Genomic DNA, 20,997 nt, shown 5'->3' with positions numbered 1-20,997 from the left:
ATGAAAACTTGTCAGGGTACATTGCAAAAGGGCATAAAGCATGTTCTATATGTGAAGTGTCATATCCTGTTAATTGTAACCTGAGAAATGAGAAAATTAAGATTAATTGAGGGCCAGGTAGTGTAGTAGGAATATAGACGAAACAACTTTTGAAGTGAAACCTAGAAAAAGACTTGATAGTCATTTTGAAAAATGTCACATTCCAAAAATTTTCACCTGGCTATAAGGGATTAAAAATTGGGATGAGAGTCAATGTAGGAATTAGATGGGAAGATGAAACAACTTTCGATGTGAAACCCCGAAAAGGTCCAGATTGGCATTTTCATAATTATCGGTCCAAGAAAGGCAAAATGGAAAAATTTGAGAAAAATTCTAGAAATTCCTAAAAAATGGGAAAAGTATAAATTAGAAGTTTTGAAAACTCGATTGAGGGCCGAAAGGTAAAATTTCGGTGAACACAAATTATTATGGAATTTCCCGTAAATAGAGGTTTTGCAGGAAATTATTAGAAAATTGAAGGAAAATAATTAAATTAAATAGTTGGAGGCCTCAATAAATTTGGGAGAAAGATGGATAATTCATATAAATATTTATTTGAATTTATAAAATTAGTTTTAGGCCTTGAAAGTTTAGGAATTAATTTTAGGGAATTTATTTTCCCTCAGATTTACCGATAATTAGAGAAAATTCAAAATAAATACCTAGAAGTGGAAAAAAATTCTGAAAATTTCTAGATCATGTTCTCATATTAAAAGGTGAATTATCATGGAGAGAAATAAATTTTTGGAGGTCTGAAAAAATTATGGAAGGTTGCTAGTGAATAGTAACTGATAAAGTTTCAAATTGGTTTGAGATAGTGATTTGGTTTGTGAGCCAACTTTTTGGACCAGTCTAAACTTTTTATAGGGCCTACATTGAGCCCAATAAGGGCCTAATTTTGTGCATTTTTCAGATCTCTCTATTTTTAATTAAATAAATGCAAAATTAAGGGATATTTGTGTGGAATAATCTAGATTAAGGCCACTTGGAGTGTTCTGATTATTTTGGCACTTGATGACTGCTACATACACCCCTTGAGGTGTCCAATTTTTTCCAAACATGGAGGGGTAAGGGTAGATGGAATTTTTCTATAAATACCCCCTTGGAAAAAACAAAAAATGTTGGAAAAATAGAAAAACAATGGGAGGTTCTGCCATTTTGCTTCCAGCACCAACCAACCAAAATTTCTAAGTGTTTTGGGAAGGAATCACTCAATTTTTATTAAGGGAACATCAAGGTATATCTAAGCCTCCTTATCCCTAAGTTCTACACTATTTTGGTTAAGGTTTTTAGTTTGAAAAATTAAGGAAAATAATGTCAAAATTTCATTGGACCTTATGATGCTTAGGTGTAACATCCCAAATTTTGGCTCATAGATACAAGTAATAGCATAAGGAAAGGATGATTACTAAGTCTAATACAACGAAAGTCCTGGAGATCCCTCAGAAGAAAAAAGAGATTTTTCAAGGGCAAATGTGTAAAACAATAGTGGTTGGGAACTAAAGAATGATGAACTGGAAACAACTAAGGGCCAGAGGTTATACCAGAAACTTGTAAGAGATGATTCCGAAGGTTAGGCCTAAAGAGGGACTAAATTGCAAAGAAAAGATTCCTAGGCCAAGTAGGGACCTAATTGTAAATAATAAAAGTTCTGGTTGGCTAATGCTTAGAGTTAACAAAAAAGGCCCAAATGACTTAGAAAAATTGCGAAAAAATGGGAATAGGATCCCAGAACTGATATAAGGCTAGAAGTGATGAAAATGCCCTAAAGTCATTCTAGGATTTTGGACAATTTGGGATAGTAACTTAAATTGAATTATTTAAAGGTATGAGACGACCTCAAATAATCAGGAAAAGCTGGGGAACAGTAGTTGAGGAATTTACACAGATTGTAAAATTAATTCCGTCCCCATAAACTAACAAGGTTAGTTTTAATTAAATTTAAAGCCTATTTATGCCCTATCCAGGGAAAGTCAAAATAGCTGTCTAGAGTTTGACTTTTGACCTGAGAAAAATTAGAGGAATTTCCTGTGATGAAAGAAAAAGAATGAAACCCAGAGACAGATCAACGGAGTTACGAGCCGATAGAAAGAATTCGAAGAAGGTACCCCTGATTAAGTATTGTTTAATAATATTTCTGGAAAAAGGAGAAAGAAAATATCTAAAGACCATCATGATGGCGCTGAGTTAGCATGCTGAGTCACTAAATGCAATCATGACACCGCTGAGTCAGCATGCTGTGTTACCAAATGCAATCATGACACCTGTGACTCATCACGCTGAGTTAGCAGATGATATTTATGAACAACATAAAAATTAGAACACAGTAGGGCAATATTTTAGACAGTCCTTTGTCTACCCGTTATAGTGAAATCTCTACTGCGTGACTCAGTAAGGTTAAATAGCCTGTAGTAGAGATAATTATTTTTATCTGTGCTCCTCTAAGATGGCGCCATATATGTACTTAATTAAGATGAGAAAATGGTGCCAGAACATGTCCCAGTGATACCAGGTAAGTCAGGACTCAAAAAAGTGCCATATACGGTGCAGAATGGCCAAATAGGTAGAGGAATGCCTAAGGGCTATATTTTGGACGAATTTTATATTAATTTCCTCCCTATTTTAATGCTAATATGATGAAGGAATATGGAAGAGACAAGTTGTAACATCCTGATTTTTAGGCCTATAAGTATCAGAAATAGCCTGAATGAGATAGGCTACCAGACCCCTTTTTAGTAGAGGTCCTAAATATGAGAAAGGAAGTTAAAGCAGTTTCAGGGACTAAACTGCAAAGTGAAAGTTTTAAGGGGCTAAAGGGTGATCAAAGTTAGAGGCTCCAGTAAAGTCTCAAAGGCCCAGAAAGAGAAAAGAGGCTAGATACAAACCAAAAGTTAAGTTAGAAGCCTCAAAGAGATGGTTTTATGAGGTTGAGCCTAATCAGGGGTAAAACCGTAAATTCAAAAAGTTACGGCCATCAGGGGTAAAAATGAAAAGTACTTAGAAAATTCTAAGAAAATCCCAGAAAATGGGAAATAATATTCTAAGGCTCTTTTGTGAAGAGAGATGATGAAAATACCCCTGAGGTAACTTAAAAGGAATTTATAAGTTTATGGCTCAATTTGAGATGTAGAGGTAGATTTAATTGTTTGAGTCATAAGAAAATCTCATAAAATTATGGTAAAATGGGGATGTATGATCTAAGAGACTATAGAAAATTATAAAATTAGTCTCATCCCCAAAAGACCAGCAAAATGGCTTTAAGAATACTTAAAAGCTAGTTGTGCCGAAAAAAGGCATTTTAAAGAATGATTTTTAAGTGGGGCTACAGGTTGAGTTATGACCTGAGAAAATTCACAGATTTTCTCTAGAATATGAGAAATTTTATGATATTTTCAGATGAATTTTTGGAGCTCTGGATTGAATAAAATGCTCCGATCAAATATTAAATAATTTTATCCCCTAAATAGGAGACAAAACCAAAGAAAATATCTAAGAGCCATCATGACGATCCTGAGTCAGCGTGCTGAGTCAGCAAGCGTAATCATGACACCGACGAGTCATCATGCTGAGTCACCAGAAGATATTTATGGATAGCATAAAAATCAGAACACAGTATGGGAATATTTTAGACAGTCTTTTGTCTACCCGTTATAGTGAAATCTCTACTGCATGACTCAGTAAGGTTAAGTAGCCTGTCAGTAGAGTTAATTATTTTCATCTATGCTCCTTTGAGATGGCGCCATATATGTACCTTTTATTGGCCAGAATTTTAAGAAGAAGTTGTCCCAACGGTACAAGGTAAGTCAAGACTCGAAAAGTATCTGATATGGTGCAAGATTGGCTTGATAGGTGGAGAAATAATTAAGAAAATATTTTTGCACGAATTTCCACTTATTTTCTCCCTATTTTAATGCCATAAATGATGAAAGGACATGAAAGTGACAAGTGTACGGTTAGATGAGAAAAAGAAAATAGTACGTGTATGGCTAGATGGAAGACACGTGTACGGTCGGATGCAAGACACATGTGCGGTTGGATTTAAGACATGTGGCTTGATGATGTAAGCATGATGTCATCATGATGAGCTAAGCATGATGTCATAGGACACTTGTCACCGTAAGATCAAAAGAGAAAATGGACGGTCCAGATCGAGCCACGTATTTTTCAGATCAACGGTCCAGATTCAGTCTGCTTTTCTATAAATACCCCCTCCCCTCCCTACCATTTCGTCCAAGCATAAGGAATCCATGGGCAAACTCTTGCAAAATGGTTTCTAGAGAGAGAAAGAAGAGGGAGAAAGAAAGGCCAAATGGTTCCAGGCCAGATCAAGCTCTAAAACAAGGTATGTGATGGTTATAGCACCTGATTTTATGCCTATTTCGGATTAGTTACTGTGTGTATCTGATTCTGAAATTTTGTATGCTTAAAGCACACTCTGTGAGCTTTAAATCCATAGGTAGAACACTTCATTTGGATATGTGTATGATTTATGGTGATTTTTCAAATTTAGGGTTTGAAATCTGGAAACAGTGTTGAACTTTTGGAAGAGTTTCGAGTTCCGTACAGTTCCGGTACTGTTCTACATAGAATTGGTTCATGAAACTATTTTTACCTTAAATTTAACTTAAGGATCTTTCAGTGAGACTTGGAACCACACAATTTGGATTTTTCTAGAATTAATTATGAATTTTCAAAGTTGAGCAAAAATTCTGAAAATTCTGTGTGAACAGTACCCGCGAAGCAAAATTTCCAGATTTGGTATTCTTGAATCTAAGGCCATCTAAAGTGGTCCTAATTGACAAGAAATGGATCTTAAGGATGGGAAATGATAAGATCTATGTTAGAAAAGCTAGAAAGAAAACCCTAAAAGGAAGAGAAAGGGTTGAGGTTCAAGAGAGCTAGTCTTGAACTTTATGTAATCTAGTGGTCTTAATGGATTGTATGATCAATGTGACTATGTTTAGGACCTTTGGAACATCCAAGAGGATGTTTGGTGATGTTGACCGAATGTCCACATGGTTGGAAAGACAAGGGAATCAAAGGAAAAGCAAGGGGAAAGCCATGTTACAAGGTAGTGAACTTACCTATACTGTGTGCTTGATATGTATGCTTGCATGATGTGATTGTGTTGCCATGATGTGACTAAGCTATGATGAAATGTTTGCAAAGTTATGTTTGCAAGTTTATGTTATGTTTTGCCTTGGCAATATGTTATGGAAGCATGAAATGCTTTAGCTTACTTTCCATGGCATTCATGTGTTAATGTTATAATATGTCATGCATGTGCATTATGTCTTGCATGCTTATGGGTAGTGTTTGCTACTGAGATTCCCCCGAATCTCACCCCTCCCTAACTAACCATTTAGATCAATCAATGATGGGCAATAATGGCATGAGAAGCAAGGAGAAGTAAGCGCAGAATTATTCTTGTTAATGGATGAGACTGTTGATAAATGTATAATTCTACTATTTTGTGAACTATGTTATGGATGCCAATGATGCCATGTATTTAATTATAATATTTATGGCATGAATGAAAGTGTATGAACATGAACAGGAAAGAGTAAGGCCATGTTATGTATGCCAAAGAAATAAAAAGAATTAAAGAGATGTTAAGGGATAAAACGTAAGTCCTGGAGCAGAGTTTGTAGCTCTAGTTTGACCTACCAAACGAGTCAGTTAGGTCATAAAATTTGGCAAGCAAAGAGATCTGATGTTTCTCTTTAAAATGAGGGGTAGTTTTACCTAATTCCGATAACCGAGCAGAAAGTTATGCCTTTCCAAAGTTAGGCAAAAATACAGTAAAATCCGAAAACGACCAAATGAACAGTAACTTTTTCAAAGGAAATTGATCTCGAATTTCAAGGCAATCAGTTCAGAAACTATTTTTTCTCACAATTTTATCCAAAGCGATTTCTGTAGAACTTGGAATCACTCAATTTCAATTTTTCTACAATTAGTTATGAATTTTCGAAGTTTGTCACATTTTAAGGTGACAATGAATAGTAACCCGTAAATGAAAATTTTCAAACTTGATTTTTCATCAATTGTAGCCTTCAAAAGTGATTCCAAATGCTTCCGCAAGGAAAGTTAATTGATTTAAACATGAGGTGTTACACAAGTTACGGTTAGATCGGAAAGAAGGTATTACGTGTACGGTTGGATGCAGACACGTGTACGGTCGGATGCAGGACATGTGTGCGGTTAGATTAAAGACATGTGGCTTGATGATGTAAGCATGATGTCATCAAGATGAGGTAAGCATGATGTCATAGGACACATGTCATCACAAGATAAAAAGAGAAAATAGACGGTCCAGATCAAGCCACGTATTTTTAAGATCAATGGCCGAGATTCGGTCTTGTTTTCTATAAATACCCCTCCCCTCCCTCTCATTTCGTCCTAAGCCATGGAAACCTTGGGGAAGCTCTTGCAAAATGGTTTCTAGAGAGAGAAAGAAGAAGGAGAAAGAAAGGCCAAGTGATCCTAAGCCAGATCAAGCTCTAAAACAAGGTATGTGTGCCGTTTTTGATGTAGTTCTACCTCCCTTGTTATTTTTTGAGCTGGTGGTTGGTTTGATTGGATTTTTTTGATTGAATCCTATGGGGAGGTGCTGCATGAAATTTATTGGAATAGGAGAAGATGATATGGATGTTAAAAGCATGTTTAAAGGCTTGGAAACAACAAGAATCAAGTGGTTCTATGTTGATTTTGCAAGAAATCCAGCTTTCCCTTAGTTTGTGATTCTGTTCGGCCTTGACTATTCTGAATAGTTAGGATTGGATTTTGATTATTTTGATCTTGGAAATGGATTCTACATACAAAATTATGTGGGGATAGTATGTGGAAATAATTTTAGGAAGGTTGGAATTGAAACTCAAGAGTTAGAGTTCCAGTATGTTCAAGAAGAATCAAGTAGAGATAAGTTGATAACTTGATTCTAATAATCATTTTGCATCATGTATTGATGTGTTTAGGACCTTGGAACATCCAAGAGGATGCTTAATGGTGTTGACCGAAAATCCATAGGGTTAGAAGACAAGGTGTAACACCTCATGTTTAAATCAATTAACTTTCCTTGTGGAAGCATTTGGAATCAATTTTGAAGGCTATAATTGATAAAAAATCAAGTTTGAAAATTTTCATTTATGGGTTACTATTCATTGTCACCTTAAAACGTGACAAATTTCGAAAATTCATAACTAATTGTAGAAAAATTGAAATTGAGTGATTCCAAGTTCTACAGAAAGCTCTTTGGATAAAATTTTGAGGAAAAATAGTTTCTGAACTGATTTCCTTGAATTTCAAGCTCAATTTCCTTTGAAAAAGTTACTGTTCATTTGGTCATTTTCGGATTCTACTGTATTTTTGCCTAACTTTGGAAAAGCATAACTTTCTGATCGGTTATTGGAATCAGGAAAAATACCCCTCATTTTAAAGAGAAACATCAGATCTCTTTGCTTGCCAAATCTTATGACCTAACTCACTCGTTTGATAGGTCAAACTGGAGCTACAAACTCACTGCTCCAAGACTTACGTTTTATCCCTTAACATCTCTTTAATTCTTTTTATTTCTTTGGCATACATAACATTGCCTTACTCTTTCCTGTTCATGCTCATACACTTTCATTCATACCATAAGTATTATAATTAAATACATGGCATCATTGGCATCCATAACATAGTTCACAAAATAGTAGAATTATACATTTATCAACAGTCTCATCCATTAACAAGAATAATTCTGCGCTTACTTCTCCTTGCTTCTCATGCCATTATTGCCCATCATTGATTAACCTAAATGGTTGGTTAGGGAGGGGTGAGATTCGGGGGAATCTCAGTAGCAAACACTACCCATAAGCATGCAAGACATAATGCACATGCATGACATGTTATAACATTAACACATGAATGCCATGGAAAGTAAGCTAAAGCATTTCATGCTTCCATAACATATTGCCAAGGCAAAAATAACATAAACTTGCAAACATAACTTTGCAAACATTTCATCATAGCTTAGTCACATCATGGCAACACAATCACATCATGCAAGCATACATATCAAGCACACAGTATAGGTAAGTTCACTACCTTGTAACATGGCTTTCCCCTTGCTTTTCCTTTGATTCCCTTGTCTTTCCAACCATGTGGACATTCGGTCAACATCACCAAACATCCTCTTGGATGTTCCAAAGGTCCTAAACATAGTCACATTGATCATACAATCCATTAAGACCACTAGATTACATAAAGTTCAAGACTAGCTCTCTTGAACCTCAACCCTTTCTCTTCCTTTAGGGTTTTCTTTCTAACTTTTCTAACATAAATCTTATCATTTCCCATCCTTAAGATCCATTTCTTGTCAATTAGGACCACTTTAGATGGCCTTAGATTCAAGAATACCAAATCTGGAAATTTTGCTTCGCGGGTACTGTTCACGCAGAATTCCAGAATTTTTGCTCAACTTTGGAAATTCATAATTAATTCTAGAAAAATCAAATTGAGTGGTTTCTAAGTCTCACTGAAATCTCCTTAAGTTAACTTTACATTAAAATTAGTTTCAGGAGCCAATTATACGCCAAACAGCACCGAAATTGTACGGAACTTGAAACTCTTCCAAAAGTTCAACACTGTTTTCAGATTTCAAACCCTAACTTTGAAAAATCACCATAAATCGTAGACATATCCAAATGAAGTGTTCTACCCATGGATTTAAATCTCATAGAGTGTACTTTAAGCATGCAAAATTTCAGAATCAGATACGCACAGTAACTAATCCGAAATAGGCATAAAATCAGGTGCTATAACCATCACATACCTTGTTTTAGAGTTTGATTTGGCTTGGAACCACTTGGCCTTTCTTTCTCCCTCTTCTTTCTCTCTCTAGAAATCATTTTGCAAGAGCTTCCCCATGGATTCCCTATGCTTGGACGAAATGGTAGGGAGGGGAGGGGGTATTTATAGAAAAGCAGACTGAATCTGGACCGTTGATCTTAAAAATACGTGGCTCGATCTGGACCGTCCATTTTCTCTTTTGATCTTACGGTGACAAGTGTCCTATGACATCATGCTTACCTCATCATGATGACATCATGCTTACATTATCAAGCCACATGTCTTTAATCCGACCGCACACGTGTCTTGCATCTGACCGTACACGTGTCTTCCATCTAACCGTACACTTGTCACTTTCATGTCCTTTCATCATTTATGGCATTAAAATAGGGAGAAAATAAATGGAAATTCGTGCAAAAATATTTTCTTAATTATTTCTCCACCTCTCAAGCCAATCTTGCACTGTATCGGATACTTTTCGGGTCCTGACTTACCCTGTACCACCAGGACATGTTCTGACACTATTTTCTCATCTTAATAAGTACATATATGGTGCCACCTTAGAGGAGCAGAGGGAAAAATAATTAGCTCTACTGACAGGCTACTTAACCTTACTGAGTCATGCAGTAGAGATTTCACTATAACGGGTAGACAAAAGACTGTCTAAAATATTCCCGTACTTGCGTTCTGATTTTTATGCTGTCCATATATCTTCTGGTGACTCAGCATGATGACTCGTAGGTGTCATGATCACGCTTGGTGACTCAGCATGATGACTCGTCAGTGTCATGATTACGCTTGATGACTCAGCATGTTGACTCAGCATCGTCATAATGGCTCTTAGATATTTTCTTTGGTTTTGTCTCCTATTTAGGGGACAAAATTATTTAATATTGACTGAAGCATTTTATTCAATCCAGAGCTCTAAAAATTCATCCAAAAATATCATAAAATTCCTCATATTCTAGAGAAAATCTGTGAATTTTCTCAGGTCATAACTCAACCTGTAGCTCCACTTAAAAATCATTCTTTAAAATGTCCCTTTTTCGGCACAACTGGCTTTTAAGTATTCTTAAACCATTTTGCTGGTCTTCTGGGGATGAGACTAATTTTATAAATTTCTATAGTCTCTTAGGTCATACATCCCTATTTTACCATAATTTTTTAAGGTTTCCTTATGACTCAAACAATTAAATCTACCTCTACATCTCAAATTGAGGCATAAACTTATAAATTCCTTTTAAGTTATCTCAGGGGTATTTTTGTTATCTCTCTTCACAAAAGAGCCTTAGAATATTATTTTCCATTTTCTGGGATTTTCTTAGAATTTTCTAAGTACTTACCATTTTTACCCCTAATGGCCGTAACTTTCTGAATTTACGGTTTTACCCCTGCTTAGGCTCAACCTCATAAAACCATCTCTTTGAGGCTTCTAACTTAACCTTTGGTTTATATCTAGCCTCTTTTTTCTTTCTGGGCCTTTGAGACTTTATTGGAGCCTCTAACCTTAATTACCTTTTAGCCCCTTAAAACTTTCATTTTGCAGTTTAGTCCCTGAAACTGCTTTAACTTCCTTTCTCATCTTTAGAACCTCTACTAAAAAGGGGCCTGGTAGCCTATATCATTCAGGCTATTTCTGATACTTCTAGGCTTAAAAATCGGGATGTTACACAAGGGAATCAAAGGGAAAGCAAGAGGAAAGCTATGTTACAAGATAGTAAACTTACCTATATTGTGTGCTTGATATGTATGCTTGCATGATGTGATTGTGTTGCCATGATGTGACTAAGCTATGATGAAATGTTTGCAAAGTTATGTTTGCAAGTTTATGTTATGTTTTGCCTTGGCTATATGTTATGAAAACATGAAATGTTGTAGCTTACTTTTCATGGCATTCATGTGTTAATGTTATAACATGTCATGCATGTGCATTATGTCTTGCATGCTTATGGGTAGTGTTTGCTATTGAGATTCTCTCGAATCTCACCCCTCCTTAACCAACTATTTAGGTCAATCAATGGCGGGCAATAATAGCATGAGAGGTAAGGAAGAAAGTGGAGAATTATTGACATAATGAATGATGTTATTATTCAATGTGTAATTCTCCTATTTTGTAATCTATGTTATGGATGCTAATAATGCCATGTATTTAATTACAATATTTATGGGATGAATATAAATGTATGACGATGATTGGGAAAACATAAACCCAATTTATGTATGCCAAGGAAATAGAAAGAATTAAAGTAAAAAGAGGTTAAGGATAAAACGTAGGTCATGGAGCAGTGAGTTTGTAGCTCCAATTTGACCTACCAAATGAATGAGTTAAGCCATGAAATTTGACAAAGTTATAGTAAACATCCCAGGCTTTAAAATGAGAGCTAGATCACTTTAATAGGATGTGTACACAAGGAGACATGATTTTTATAGAATTAGTTATGATTTTTCAAAATTGGACCTAAAATCTGAATTTAAATAGTGAATAGTAATCCGAGTAGTTATGTTGAAAATTTTAATCCACGGGCTTGTATTTTGACTTGCTTGAACTATAACGCTTACTAATGCACACTCTAAGGGGTTAAAGGTAGGATGTTTCATTAGGAAAGGATAGAAACCTTGATAATCAAGTGGAATAAGTAAAATTAAGTGGTGTATGGTTGAGTTTTGGGAAGAAAATCAATGTTAGGTTATAAGGAGGAGGTTTGGCCAAACCAAGTTCATGCAGGAGCTGATTGTTTTGGGTTGACTTGATGATCCAATGACTTTAAAACTTGTTTTTGTGTAGGGATATGTTGTTGGAAAGTGTTTAAAAATCATTGGAATCAAAAATAAAATTTTTGGAGATATATAACCCCCTATTCGGCTAGTCACTGTTCATGGGGGAGTACTTTGAATTTTAAAAATCTGATTGCACCATTGGATTTCTCATGAAAAATTGTGTAGAATTGAGTCATAGAATGATTGATTCTAAAGAAAGAATCATTTTGTTAAAAATTAAAGGAAAAAAGGGGAAATTGTTAAGTTAAAGTTAAAGGATTGTAATTAAGTTGTTTATTGCTTAATGTGCCTATGTTTATGCTTGGTTTAATAGGCATTGTGAGGAGGAACCAATAGGAAGCTTTGTTCTTGAAGTAACCAATTGGACAAGTATTAAAAAGGTAGTTTTGAATTATAATTTGATTGTTAATTTTGCTTGTTTAATGTGATTTGTTGTTTGCTTGAATGGAGGAACTTGTGTTGTGGCATGGAATGATTGGATGATATTGGTTTATGCTTTGGCCAAATGCATTAAATTATGACATTGTGAAAGTGTTGATGTTCCTCTTTTAGCATGGCATTAAGTATGATTTTATGTGGTTGATTATGCCTTGAGGTATGATAACATATCACATGATAACTTGCTTGATTTGCATGATAATTGTAATTCAAATGCTACTGAGATTTCATGGAAATCTCATTCCCCTATGTTAAATTATGTCTCGAATAGGGAATGATTCATCCGATGACAAGGGCAAGGAAATGGTTTTGGGATGAAGAAGAAATAGGAAATTCATGACATTTTGGAAAGTTATGTAATGTTTTAATGTGTTTGAAGTTAATTTTTAATAGATTATGAATGATAATGTGATGTAAATTATACCTATATGACATGCCCTAATGTTGAAAATATGAATGGTATGATGCCAAAAGGATGTGGATAAAGGAAAAAAAGAAAAGAATTAAAGGAAATAGAATTAGGGGATAAAAACTCCTTAAAAGAGGCCAAAGATGTGGCACAAGAAATAATGAGCAATCGTTAGAATTTGGGCATGAAATTTTACAAGCTTATAGATCTTATTTTCATCTTTAAATCAAGTAGTAAACCATCAAATTTGGAGTTTTGTGCTAGGAGTTATGCCATTCCAAAGTTGAGAAAAAAAATACTAGAAATTAGAGAATTGACCAAATGAGCAGTACACTTTGTCGAATTTTCTGGTGCTGTTCTGGATGTGAGTCCAATGAATATTTTTCCTCTATAGAAATCTTAGCAAACTTTGTGTGAAAATTAGAACCACTTTGTTTTGATTTTTCTAGAATTAGTTATGAATTTTCAAAGTTGTCCCATTTTCGAATGAACAGTGTATGGATAAAATTAAAGGTAAAATTTTAAAGTTGAAATTTTTCATCCGGAATGTTAGATTTAAGGGTTTGATGATAACAGATCAAGTATGTTCTGGTTTAATATGTTGATCGATCACCTAATCGATTAAAAGGTAATTGATCAAGTATCAAATAAATTGTCTCTGTATAATTGAAGGTTGGTACTAAGTTTGATCAATAAATTGATAAATAATTCAAATTTTATGTGTTAATCGATCAATTGATCAATCATTGTTAACAATGTTTGGTATAGAAGTCTATAAAAAATTATTAATCACTTGATCGATAACTGATAGATAAAGAGACATTATTCTGGTAAGAGATTATCTATCACATGTCGATAAATAAGTTATTGATGAGAAGACAGATAAATGGTAAAGCCCTTCTACTTAAGTTATATTCTGTTTCATTCGCCATTTTTCAATCACTTTGTCGATCAGAGATTTATTGATAACCTGATCGAATATTGCTTAGGGCCCGTTTGGGATCACGTTTGGGCCCCCAAACGTGCGTCCCAAACGAACTTGTGGGGTGGCTGAGATTTTTGAGTGTTTGGATCCCCGATTACCCAATCTGACTTTTGAGGCTTAAATGGGCTTCTGAGAGAAGCTCATACAAGGAGCTTTTTTTCGGACGTGCAGCTGGGGTGATGAAACCGTTGGAGTGTGTTTAATTGTTTTACCTAACTGACCCTCTGCATGTATTTTCTCTGACCTCACTTCAGCTCAAAGACAAAAAAAAGACGCACACACGCACTCAGCCACAAGACGCTCTGAAGCTAAAAAAACTCCTCCCGACGTCTGCTGCCATATACTCGCCGTGCGCTCGCCGTCTCCCGCCGTCTCCCGCCGTGCGCCCGCCGTCTCCCGCCGTCTCAATAGTTCGGGTCTTGTGTGGTCGGTCGTTCAGTTCTTCCAATGTCTCATCAGTTCTTTCCTCTGTTCGTTCAGTTCTTCCAGCGTCGCCATCTCCCGCGTGTCTCCGCCGTGTCCCGCCGTCTCATCAGTTGTGGTTGTTGTGTGGGAGTGGCTAGACCTTGGTCGTTCGTTCAGATCCTTCAAATACTGTCGCCGTTCATCTTCTTCCTCTGTTCGGTTGCAAGCGTCGCCGTGTCCCGCCGTGTCTCCGTCGTGTCCCGCCGTCTCATCAGTTGTTGTTGTTGTGTGGGAGTGGCTAGACCTTGGTCGTTCGTTCAGATCCTTCAAATACCGTCGCCGTTCATCTTCTTCCTCTGTTCGGTTGCAAGCGTCGTCGTCCGTTTTCACCGCCGCCGGATCGCATCTACTCCAGATCCATCCACACTGCTCAGAGTCTCCTTTGTACGCCTGGTAAGAGATACGCAATTTTGGTCCCAGATCTGGTTGTCTTCGATTGTTCTTGGCTGCCGGCGGATGCATGGCTGTTATAGGAGTGTTAATATGATATTCTTGCTATTAATCTGATGTTCTTTCGATCAGTGTGGCTTGGCTGTCGAACTTGGTAGTAGTGTAGTAGGAAGAACTGACTTGAACGTATCGATTAATGTGGTTTTTTGGCTGTGTTTAGTCTGTGTTTCCTGTTAATTATTTGTGACAAGGTCAGACTCGTAGGCGCATTTTAGTTTGAAAATTTGAAGATTTGTGTTTCTATTTATTTGTAGTTCTATGTTTCTATTTTATGATTTGTGGTTTTGGCAAACTGACTACCCCTTTGCTGTTAATTATTTGCCACAAGCTCCGAAAAGTATACGTTTTTTAGTTTGAAAATCTGAAGCTCGGTGTTTGTAAAAAGTGGCGTATATATTCATCAATAATGCTTATTGTTGATAAGTATGTTTTACAAACCTAAATATATATGATTGTGATATTATAATTTATACATATTATATATATTAGATATTTCCTGTCATATTTATTTACAAAATAAACATAATATTTCTGCATTGTTGGAAGAAAAGTGTTCTGGTTCACTGTAACTCCCTTTTGCATTCTTGATTGACATTTTTTAATAGAACTATGAACAAAGAAAAAAGTAAGGCAACATGGGATACAAGCACTACAGAGGTGTTACTTAAAGAATGCATGGAGCAAATCTACCGGAAAAATCGTCAAGGAACATCATTTTCAAAGACTGGGTGGAACAACATTCACTCTGCATTCAATGCAAAAACAGGAAAATCATATGAGAAGAAGCAATTGAAAAATAGGCTCGATAGCTTGAGGAAGGATTGGAGGACATGGGTTAATTTAAACAAAGAGACTGGTGTAGGTTGGGACCCTGTAAACAATACAGTGGTGGCAACAAATGAGTGGTGGGAGAAGAAAAAACTGGTATATAATTGTTGATCTTGAGTTATAAACTGTGTTATTACTTGTTATAGGCTTTTTATTTTTGTTGATTGTATTCTTGCAGGAGAATCCCCAATATGAAAAGTTTAGGTACCAGGGGTTAAAGTTTGCTTATGAATTAAACACGATATTCAAGGGTGTGATAGCATCTGGAGAGGATATGTTGGCACCGTCTTTAACCCAACCTCAGACACAAGAGGATGATGAAGAGAATGTGTATAGAGTTGATACAGATCTCCTTGAAGGATCGGGGGATAGCGAAGAAGATCTTGGAGGTGCTAGTGTAGGAGTTACGGATGAGATGGCAGGCGTAAACTTAACAGCAAATACTGCACCTAGTGGTTCAGGAAGCCATGGGAAGAGGAAGAGAGGTGAAGGGTCTAGCAGGCAAACAAAGCAAAAACTTCCGGCCTCAAGACAAATAGCGGATTCAGTTAGTGAAATAGCTACTGCATCTAAGGATAGAGCTGCAACTCTTAAGAAAATAAAAGAGGTATCAATTTCTGAGGTTACGGCCGAAGTGCTCTGCCTTGAGGAAATTACAAGTGACTCTGATTTCGGAACCGGTGCTTAAGACTTCTGTTGCACAAGAGTGTTCGGGAAATGGTTGTTTCACTAAAAGGACAGCCGGAATACTTGGTTGCATGGCTACAGGATATGGCATACAATCCACCATCATGGCTGAAACCCCCGCCTGCTTGAACTATATTTTAGGACGCATGTTATGATTTTATTTTGTCTAACTCGGACCAGAGTTGTTATTATATGTTTTTAAGTTAATGTTTGTGGAACTATGAAATTATGTAACTTGTTAACTGACTATGAATGTTTTTAAGTTACATGTGTTATTTATAATGGTAATTGCAGCTTATGAATGTTTTTAGACTAATTTTTATGTCTTTGCATGTTTAACAGAAAGAAATATTTATTTGCACATACCTAAAAATATTTATTTGTCGTTTAAAAAAATTCTTACAGTTGAATTTAACCACACTCACAGGTGACATTATCTATGGCAAATTGGAACAATCAATTTACGTTTGAGTGGATGGAGGAAGATGAACAGTCTGAAGAGGAGTCGGAGGAAGATGAACAGTCTCAATTGATTTCCCTTCTAGATGAAGAGATAACACAATATGAAGAGGTAGCTGTATTGGTGAGTCAATATGTGATGCCTTATGTGTGCAAAGAGCCACGAAGAACTAGTCAGCAAACAGGTAATTTATGGGTGCAAGAAATTTTGCGAGATCATGAAATTCGGTGTTATGACATGTTTCGAATGGAAAAAGAAATGTTCATGCGATTATGCTCTAAACTGGTCGAACATGGTTTAAAAAATTCTAAGTATCTGGGAGTGGAAGAAATTGTTGGTATGTTTTTGAACACGGTTGGTCATGGACAATGTAATAGGATGATTCAAGAAAGGTTTCAACATTCAGGAGAAACTGTAAGCAGGCATTTTCATAGAGTATTACAGGCTTGCCTTAGTCTATCCAGGGAATATATCAAACCACTCGATCCTACGTTTTCTGTAACTCACCCAAAAATAAAAAACGATAAACGATATTCGCCATATTTCAATGATGCAATAGGAGCAATTGATGGCACTCATGTACGATGTGTGGTGAGTCTTTCGAAGCAAGACAAATATATCGGGAGAAAGGGATATCCGACACAGAATGTCATGGCTGTATGTGACTGGGACATGTGCTTCACTTTTGTGTTAGCGGGATGGGAAGGTACTGCACATGATGCTCGTGTGTTTAACACTGCTGTCTCAACTCCAGCCTTGGATTTCCCTCATCCACCTCCAGGTATATTTTCAGTAGCTTCAATTTTAATTATATCGAATTCATTTGATATTTTCATTAATTTCACAATGTCAACATAATTTCATGATTTATTAGGGAAGTATTATTTGGTCGATGCTGGCTATCCAACTCCACCAGGATATCTTGGTCCGTACAGATGTGAGCGCTATCACCTTCCAGACTTCAGGCGACAACCGGGATTTGAAAATTATAACGAAGTCTTCAATTACTACCATTCAAGTTTGAGGTGCACTATAGAAAGGACTTTTGGGGTGTGGAAGAATAAGTTTCGCATCTTAGATAAGATGCCAAGTTACAAGTATAAAACTCAAGTCCAAGTAGTTTGTGCTACAATGGCTATACATAATTTCCTCCGAAGAAATTCTGAAACTGATAGAGATTTCATAGAAGCTCAATCTGAAGGTACAATTGATGAAGACAATCATGATGAAGCTGGTGAGACATCCTCTTCAAATTTACCTAGATCAAGACAAATGAATCATGTGCGTGACACAATCAGAGACCAAATTGTATTGAGCATGGCATCCAATTAGTTATTTGATGTATTTAGTTTAAAAATGCTACGTATGTATGACCTCTAATTTACATATTTATCCATTACATATATTTAATTAAGTTTTTTATTATTTTTCAATTTCCTTCTAGTAATAACTTAATTTTTTTTATTTTTAATAAATTTTTTTTCAATACTTCTTTTAAAATGTCACATTATATATATAATTTCTTTATAACAATAAATTAAATTTCCTTATTTTTAATAATTTTATTTTCATTACTTTATTTATGACAAATAGTCACATTATATATATAATTTCTTTATAATACTAAATTAAATTTCTTTACTTTTAATAATTTTTATTTTCCTTACTTCTTCACTTTTAATAATTAAATATCTAATATTGGATATGTGCTATTTAATAGAATTCATGTCCTTTTAAGTCATTTTACATTCAAACTTACTTTTACATTTATCATCCAAACAAGTTTCAGCTTCTCAAACTGACTTTTTTCTAAAACCCAATCCAAACATAAATCACATTACCCAATCTGACTTTTACTCAATCTAACTTTTGGAAAAGTCAGATTGAAAAAAAAGTTACTTCTCCACCGCCAATCCAAACACACCCTTAATAACTTACTAGATTATCGATATATTTTTGTTAAAGGTTGTTGTCTAGTCCCTTAATCGATCACTTGATCAATCGGTGATTTATCAATCAAATGATTGATCATCACTATCTCACTGCACCTACTTTTTTGAGTTATGTTTTCAAAAACCTAATTGATCATTTAATTATCAATGAAATAATCAATCATCCAAACTTTTGAATATTCTGTTTTCATATAACATGATCAATCAAGCTTTATTCTTGGACTTTTAACTAAGTTTTTCCAAACAATATTTTATCAATCACTTGATTGATCAATCTTTAATCAATCATCTACTCGAATATTATACAATCTGTGTTTTCATCTCTATCATTCATTTATTGATAAAGCACTCGATCATTGTTCTTTGAAAATCTGCTTCTCTCTCACTTAGCTTTATCTATAACGTGATCGATCAAATAGTTTTTGCTAACTTGATCGATCGTAGACTCATTTCAGTTAATGACAACAAGTTACAATGATTCTCAAAATCTGTTGAATATTACTCTTCAAGCTTTTCTCAGCCTTCCTGTTTATCTTAATTCTCTATTATAAGGGATTTAAAGCCATAGGTGATCTTAGACAGTTTCCTGCTTAATCTTTCAAAGGTCACTCTTTTCATTTATCAATCATTTGATAGATCATTAGTTAATCCATAACTTGATCGATAAATATAGTTATTTGTTTCAAATTCCTTCACTTTGTTTAATCGATAACATGATCGATCAACCAATTATCGGTCATGATTTCGATCAAGGATGTTTAGTTTATGTTTAAAGTACCTGATGATTGATTGGTTCCACTTCCAACTGTCATATGACTATCAATTCTTATTGCTCGATCAGTTATTTTCATGAGTTTCATTCTTAAAGAAAAATTTATTAGTCTCAAGTTGTTAGATTTAAGGTCTTGATGATAACAAATTAAAGAATTTGTGTTTTAGTAAGTTGATTGATCAACTGATGGATCAAGGGTTTATTGATCACTTAATAGATAAAATTCCTGTATAAACAAATAACTTAGTAGAAATGTTAATTGATAACTTAATAGATAAATCAATTTGTATGTGTTGATCGATCAATTAATCGACCATCGTTAACATTGTTGTGTATAGAAGTCTGCAGAAAATTATCGATCAATTGATCGATAATATAATGATCGAACAACAGACAGATAATGGGACACAATTCTTAGTAAGTATTTATTGATCACATGATCGATAAATAAGTCATCGATCAAGAGACAGATAAATGGTAAAGCTTCCTACTCTCATTGTATTTTGTTTTAACCACTGTTTATCGATCACTTTATCAATCACAGGATTATTGATAACTTGTTCTGTCCTTGCATAATAATTTACCTGTTTATCAATATTTTTCTTCTATTTGAGTCTTTTTGAAAAATACTTTATTGATCACTTGATCGATCAACAGTTCATTGATCAAATGATCGATTATCACCTTTTCACTGGTTTAAACTGTTTAAGTCTTTCTTCGATCACTTGATCGATCATCGATTTATCGATAAAATGATTGATCATCCAATCTTCTGAATATTCTGTTTTCACATAACGTGATTGATCAAACATTTTCCTGGCATTTCAGAACTAAGTTTCTCAACTATATTTTTATCGATCGCTTGATCGATCAATTTTTGACCGATCACTTACTCGATCATCACAAGATTTGTGCTCTTCGAGAAAATATTTGTTAAACCTCTTTTTATCGATCAAATTTTCTATCATCCATTTATCGATAAAGTATTTGATTAATGTACCTTGAAAATCAAATTCTCTCTTGCTTATCTTTATCGATAACTTGATCGATCAAACATTTTTCGATCACTTATTCGATCAATGGTTCAGCTCTTTCAATAACAAGAAGCTACGGTGAGATTTAATAAACATATGAAAATTTCTCTTCGAGCTTTTCTCAGCCTTACATTTTATCTTAATTCTCTATTTTAAGGATTTAAAATCATAAGTGACCTTAAGCCTTTTCTCTACATATTCTTTCTCAAGTTACTCTTTTCAGTTATTGATCACTTGATCGGTTATGAGTTAATCCATAACTTGATCAATAAATATAGTTATCTGTTTCAAAATCTTTCATCTTAATTAATCGATAATGTAATTGATAAACCAGTTATCGGTCATGACTTCAATCAAGGATGTTCAGTTCATAGTTATTGGATCTGATGTTTGATTGATCCCCTTCTCATCTATCATATAAATATTATTATCATTTGATCAGTTATCTTCATGAGTTTCATTCCAAAGGAAAAACTTGTTAGATTGAAGTATTGATACAGAATACGAAGCAAGCTCAACAGTTATTTAAGTAGCCTGTAACCTACCATGTCAGAAGCATTAATGGTGAATACTGTTGCAACTGGGAAAACACGTAACCAAACTCTCAACGGCTAGAAACTCTTTCATTTAACGGTTATTAAACTTCTCTAACTACAAAAGGCGTAAAGAAGCATTAAATACAAGATTGAATACGCGAACTACGTTCTGCAAAAACTCTTACTGTTGCATTCAATACTCTGTTTTCTCTTTAACTGAGCTTCAGTGTTTCATAGTCATTTACTTTATGAGAGAGACTAATACACCATCCGTAATCACTTTCTGAGTGTAACTCAAGAGTGTGGACTCTTAAGTGGGTTTGTAACCT

The 20,997-nt window shown here is 35.0% G+C and overlaps 2 protein-coding genes across 2 annotated transcripts; both read left to right on the top strand.

Annotated features, from left to right (window-relative positions):
* The first annotated feature begins 15,074 nt into the window (after positions 1-15,074).
* LOC114756251 (L10-interacting MYB domain-containing protein-like) lies at positions 15,075-15,915 on the top strand. Its single transcript, XM_028945182.1, has 2 exons — positions 15,075-15,323; positions 15,406-15,915. Exons 1-2 carry the CDS (start codon positions 15,075-15,077, stop codon positions 15,913-15,915), a joined length of 759 nt encoding a protein of 252 aa, XP_028801015.1.
* A 438-nt stretch (positions 15,916-16,353) lies between these two features.
* On the top strand, positions 16,354-17,706 carry LOC114756250 (uncharacterized). The gene is made up of 2 exons (XM_028945181.1): positions 16,354-17,155; positions 17,249-17,706. The coding sequence occupies exons 1-2, from the start codon at positions 16,354-16,356 to the stop codon at positions 17,704-17,706; spliced, it is 1,260 nt and encodes a 419-aa protein (XP_028801014.1).
* Positions 17,707-20,997: the final 3,291 nt, after the last annotated feature.

The sequence above is a fragment of the Neltuma alba genome, unplaced genomic scaffold (genome assembly GCF_004799145.2).
Source record: "Neltuma alba isolate B1F8T4 unplaced genomic scaffold, ASM479914v2 tig00010378_pilon, whole genome shotgun sequence".
NCBI lineage: Eukaryota > Viridiplantae > Streptophyta > Magnoliopsida > Fabales > Fabaceae > Neltuma > Neltuma alba.
The sequence above is the reverse complement of the archived record's forward strand: the minus strand, read 5'-3'. Positions and strand labels throughout refer to the sequence as shown.